The sequence below is a fragment of the Nicotiana sylvestris genome, chromosome 5 (assembly GCF_000393655.2).
Source record: "Nicotiana sylvestris chromosome 5, ASM39365v2, whole genome shotgun sequence".
Taxonomy (NCBI): Eukaryota; Viridiplantae; Streptophyta; class Magnoliopsida; order Solanales; family Solanaceae; genus Nicotiana; species Nicotiana sylvestris.
Window position 1 is genome coordinate 85,605,813 of NC_091061.1, and position 5,535 is coordinate 85,611,347.

General features: G+C 36.9%; 1 protein-coding gene across 1 annotated transcript; it reads left to right on the forward strand.

Annotated features, from left to right (window-relative positions):
* Nucleotides 1–1,423: 1,423 nt before the first annotated feature.
* Nucleotides 1,424–2,494, forward strand: LOC138868917 (uncharacterized). Its single transcript, XM_070146498.1, has one exon. It carries the CDS (start codon nucleotides 1,424–1,426, stop codon nucleotides 2,492–2,494), a length of 1,071 nt encoding a protein of 356 aa, XP_070002599.1.
* Nucleotides 2,495–5,535: the final 3,041 nt, after the last annotated feature.

Here is a 5,535-nt window from a genome sequence, read left to right on the forward strand (position 1 = left end):
AAGAAAGTTTATGAAATTTTCTTTATTGTAAAGATAGAAAATATTTTCTCAGAAGGTTATCTTTTTACTATTTTAAGAATTAGCGTACGAAAATTTTTACTCTTTATATGAGAGTAGGAAAAACTAGAAGTTTAAAAAAATATATGTATTTTTACATGGATGTTTTAATGAAATAATAGTGTATATATTAATTTTATATGATACCACATGACCATGATAGTAGGGTATATATAAAGTGTATTAAAAGTGAATAGTATATTAAGCAATTTGAAACAATTCTTAATTATGCGGGTAATTGATTAATTACTGGGATGAAATAGATTTCCCTAAAGAATGGGTCATAGAGGAAGTTGTTGCACCTCGAAACACTGGTAATACTGAGGTTACAGAAATAGAACAAACCTCATATGGCACTGTTAAGATTAGGTTCAATGAACCAATACAAACTGATAATATCAGTTTATCATCTAGATTGACTAGATCAAACTCCTCATACATTTCTCTGATTGATTATGTGGTAGATTTTCCATCTAGAGCATCCACATCACAAATTAGAGAAAGCAATAGAATAAATGATATTAGCATCGACAGTGATAATATCGTCAAGATTAATACAGATCTTGAACCAACTGCTTCCGAAATGGATTTTTCAAATGGTGTTAATAATGGTTGAAAACCAAATAGATTTTAGTCCGGGTTCACCGGCAAGAAAAATGATTTTAGAAGAATTTTTAAAACCCAGATGGGCTGTTTTCAGGAAATGGTTTCATGAAAACATGACTCCTGAATTGATACAATTCTTTAGACATGACATTTATACAGACATTAGCAAGAAAAATAAAATTATTGTTTTTGTTCCAGGGTTTATGTCTAAGCATGTTTATAACTATATTTCTGTGCTAGAAAGAGATTATACGCTCACAAATGGAAATATTGTCAATTCTATTTTTCCACCCCAACAATCTTTTCATATTGGGGAAAAGGATAAAATTATCTATTGCACTGCTTTTTCAAAAATATTTGAAAATGATGTTGCTACAATAACTGCAAAGAATTTGAATACTATGCTTACTCAGAATAATTATACTAACCTGTATGTGAGTATTCTGGGTGAACAGGTCATTAAGATCCATGAGAAATTGGACAAGCTTATAGCTGAAGTCTAAAAAATCCAATAAAAGGATACTAAAGGTAAAGAGAAGATCGCTACTACCAGTATCCAACCACCTCCTGAGGTAAAAGACTTTAAATTAAAAAGTCTGGATGATGTAAGTCTAGAAAATATTGAAGAACTTCTTGTTCAGAGTTAGGCGAATTTAGAGTTAGTCCTCTAAGTTTAGAGCAGGCATCTACTAGCAATCTGAAAGTAGATGACGAGATTAATAAAATCTCTGAAAAATATGCTCGTAAACCCTATCAAAGAATGTTTTACTATCCTAGATCAACACCTCAAGATGTTCTGATAGAAGAACAAGATAATGACCATTACCACCAAGGTTATAGTGGGTCAGATATCTATGAATGGAACATAGATGGTCTTGCCGAAAGGCAAATTTATACAACAGTACATAGAATGCTTATGTATAGTACTATCTATAAAGTTAATAAGAATACAGATAGGGCAATTGCAGAAATGATTATTGCCGGATTTACTGGTCAACTGAAAGGCTGGTGGGATAATTATCTCACCCAAGACCAGCGCTTTCAAATAATGCATGCAACCAAGACTGAAGATGATAAGATTGTTCAAAACTCAGTCTATTCTTTAGTCATGAATATCATTGAACACTTTTGTAGAAGATGGTCTGATAATAGTGAGACCATTAGGACAATGCTCCAGAATTTGAGGTGTAAAACCCTAACATCTTTTAGATGGTATAAAGATGTTTTCTTATCCAGAGTGATGGAATTGCCAGAGAGTAATAGTACTCACTGGAAGTCTAAGTTCATAGATGGACTCCCGCCCTTATTTGCTGAAAGGATTCGAAAAGTCCTTAGAGGAACAGGAATGAGTATTGATTATAATAATTACTCGTATGGTAAACTATTTAGTGTATGCACTCAGGAAGGTTTAGCTCTGTGTAATGAGATCAAGCTAAACCAACAAATCAAGAAACATCGTCTCACTGAAAGACAACAATTAGGTGAATTCTGTGAACAATTCGCCATTGATATACCATCCAGAAGAAAGAAATCCCGTAAAAAGGATTTCAAAAGGAAAAAGGGTTCGCCGGAAAAACGACGCGAAATGACCCAAAAAAGAAAGGCTTTTCATAAAGCCAGAAAGGGTTTTATTAAATCAAAAAACCCTCAGGACTGTTATAAATGTGGTAGAGTAGGCCATTATGCAAGAGATTGCAAGATCAAAGATAAGATCAAAGAACTGGATTTAGATGATCATTGTGACGGCCCGACCCATCGTCTCATGAGATACTACCCCGTTCTTCCCATTTTCTGCTTTCTTATGTTTCATTACCGGTATGGGGTGCTTTAGAATTGATTTGGAGTGATTTTGATAAGAAATGAGACACTTAGTCTCTTTTAAGAAGGCTTAAGTTGGAAAAATCAACCGAATATTGACTTATGAGTTAGAGGGCTCGGAATCGAATTCCGATGATTCGGTTAGCTCCGGGTGATGATTTAAGGCTTAGGAGTGCAATAGAAAGTAATATTGGAGGTCCGGTGAAGAAGTTAGCCTATTTTGGCGAAGTTAGTATTTTGGCGATTTCCGGTTGATATGTGAAATTTTGATCCGGGAGTCGGAATGGAATTCCGATTGTTGCTGTAGCTTTGTTATGTCATTTTGGACTTGACTTGTCACGACCCAAATTCCCAACCCGGTCGTGATGGCGCCTCTCATGGGGACAAGGCCAGCCAACAACAAAACAATACATCTCTTTATAATTACTTAGCAGGAATAAGTCTAATTCGCAGATAATATAATCACAAGTGCGAAGTAAACATGATAGAATAATGGAAACTATCCCGACTCAACCCGAAATCGGGGTGTCACAAGCCATGAGCATCTAAAGATCTAAATACTAATACAAGACCAGCAATATACAGAATGGAATTTAGAATCAATGAAGAAATACGGTGCCGTGAACGATGACGGTCACCTTGCTCAGCTACAATAGTATACCTTCAGTCCGCTAATAACCCGCTACCGGGTGAAAAGTACCTGCAACTGCACACGAGGTGCAGGGAGTAAACTGAGTACTTCCAACTCAGTGGTAATAAAAGTAAATAATAACTGAGCGATAAGAAATCACGTAAGGACACTTCATCATGCTATCTAAGACGGTACAACCCTTTTTGAAAACAATAATTCCATGAAAATCCTTTATAAAATATCCGACTCAGTTTTAAACCTCTTTTGAAAATAATCTTTTTAACAGTAGCAAAATAATTCCAGCCATCAGTGTCACTATGCACAGAAACCCGCCCCTCGGGCAATATCTTCGTTCCTGGTCAGCCACTCGGGCCCCATCACTCAAGGATCAGATAGCACCAGCAAAAGCAGATAAATATCTCTAGAAATATCACAACAACAAATAATGAACAAATGCATGAATGCAATGCAATGCATATGATGGTACATTCCAGTACCCACTGCGGCGTGCAGCCCGAGCCATCCATATTTATTTATCGTCGACGGCGCTCACTGGGGGTGTGTACAGACTCCGGAGGGGCTCCTACAGCCCAAGCGCAATATCTTGGTCAGTCATTGTTACCTGACCGGTCAGCCATTGTTACCTGACCAATTTATATCATACAGTGCCATTGTTACCACTGTTCAAGTATATCATCCAGTGTCATTGTTACCACTGTTTCAAGTATATCACACAGTGTCATTGTTACCACTGTTTCAAGTCACTTTATAATCAGTCCAGAAAATAATATAATAAGCCCCTTGGGCATTTACAAAATCGAAGTTTCCAACCCGAAATGCATTTAAAATATCATTTAAGTTTTCAAAACTTAGAAATACGACTGGGTTTGCAAAACAGCATTTAAAACCTTGGACTGAAGTTAGATGATATGCAAATCATGCTAAGCAGTAATATCAATCCTCGAAGGATTTTACAAGTCGGCACAAGGCCCCAAACATGGCAATCAACTCAAATTATGATGATAACAAGTAATTTCAGTCAAATACGCAGTAAAATCAACAACCGGGACGGACCAAGTCACAATCCCCAATGGTGCTCTACCCCATGCTCATATCCGGCGTGCAAGTCACCTCAATACAATACTATGATGTGCAAATCCGGAGTTTCAAACCCTCAGGATATCATTTACAAGTATTACTCACCTCTAGCCGGCCAAAATACTACTCTGCGATGCCCTTTCCTTTCGTATAGACCTCCTCGCGCATCGAATCTGGACAAAACCACAACGAATACATTACAATAGGCTAAGGGAATATAACCCAATCGAAAAGACTCGAAAAATGTCGAAAATCCCGAAATTAGCAAAACCCGAGCCCCGGGCCCACATCTTGAAATCTAGAAATTTTTACATAAATACGATCCTTAGCTCGCCACGAGTCTATCCATACTAAATTCATAAAAATTGGAGTTCATTTGACCCCTCAAATCACCATTTCTATCCAAGAGGGTTTTCTACCCTTTTCAACAAAATTTTCAGATTAAACGTCAAAACTCGTAATAAATTCAAGTTATACAACCAAAATTGAGTTACTAACACTTACCCCATTTCATATCATGAAAATTGCTTCGAAAATCGCTTCCATCCGAGCTCCATAGCTCCAAAAATGAGAAACATAGCGGACTGCTCGAAATATACATTGTCTGTGATTTTCGCATCTGCGGTACTGTTCATCGCAGAAGATGAAAATCACTGTTCATCCACTTTGCGGGCATTGTTCATCGCAGAAGCTGAAAATCACTGTTCATCCCTTTTTGCGGGCACTGTTCATCGAAGAAGCGGAAATACCAGCTTTTGCCCAGCAAAATTGCAGCAATTGTTTATTTCACTAAAAATGTTATAACTCCCTCATACGAACACGGAATTAAACGATTCTTATTCCTATGAGTCACAAATAATAATACAAACCTATTCATTAAATCGAAACTTAATTCGGAGCTCGTTTGCCTAGTTCAATATCCATTTCGCTCGTTAAACAATTAACTCATATTTCGCGTTAAAAACCCAATCGCGACTTGATGATATTAAACCAAAATTTCCAGATCAGTCCTATAATTCATGATTTAAATTTTGGAAGTCTCGAAATCAAATTTGGATCTCTAGAACTAAAAATGAGCCTTTAGATCATTACATTTATGCTCAAAACGGCAAAAATATTCCAAAATGACCCGTTGGGCATCCGAAACACACCCGAGGCCCCCGGAACCCCGACCAATAACACCAACCAGTCCCAAAATACATTACGGACTTGATCGAGGCCTTAAATCACATCAAACAACACTAAAATCATGAATCAACCTCCAATCCAAGCTTTATGAACTTTAGAACTTCCAACTTCTATTTCCGATGCCGAAACCTATCAAC

What these genes read in the sequence shown, in the direction of transcription:
- LOC138868917 (XM_070146498.1), top strand. Translation starts at nt 1,424, where the DNA reads ATGTTTTACTATCCTAGATCAACACCTCAAGATGTTCTGATAGAAGAA.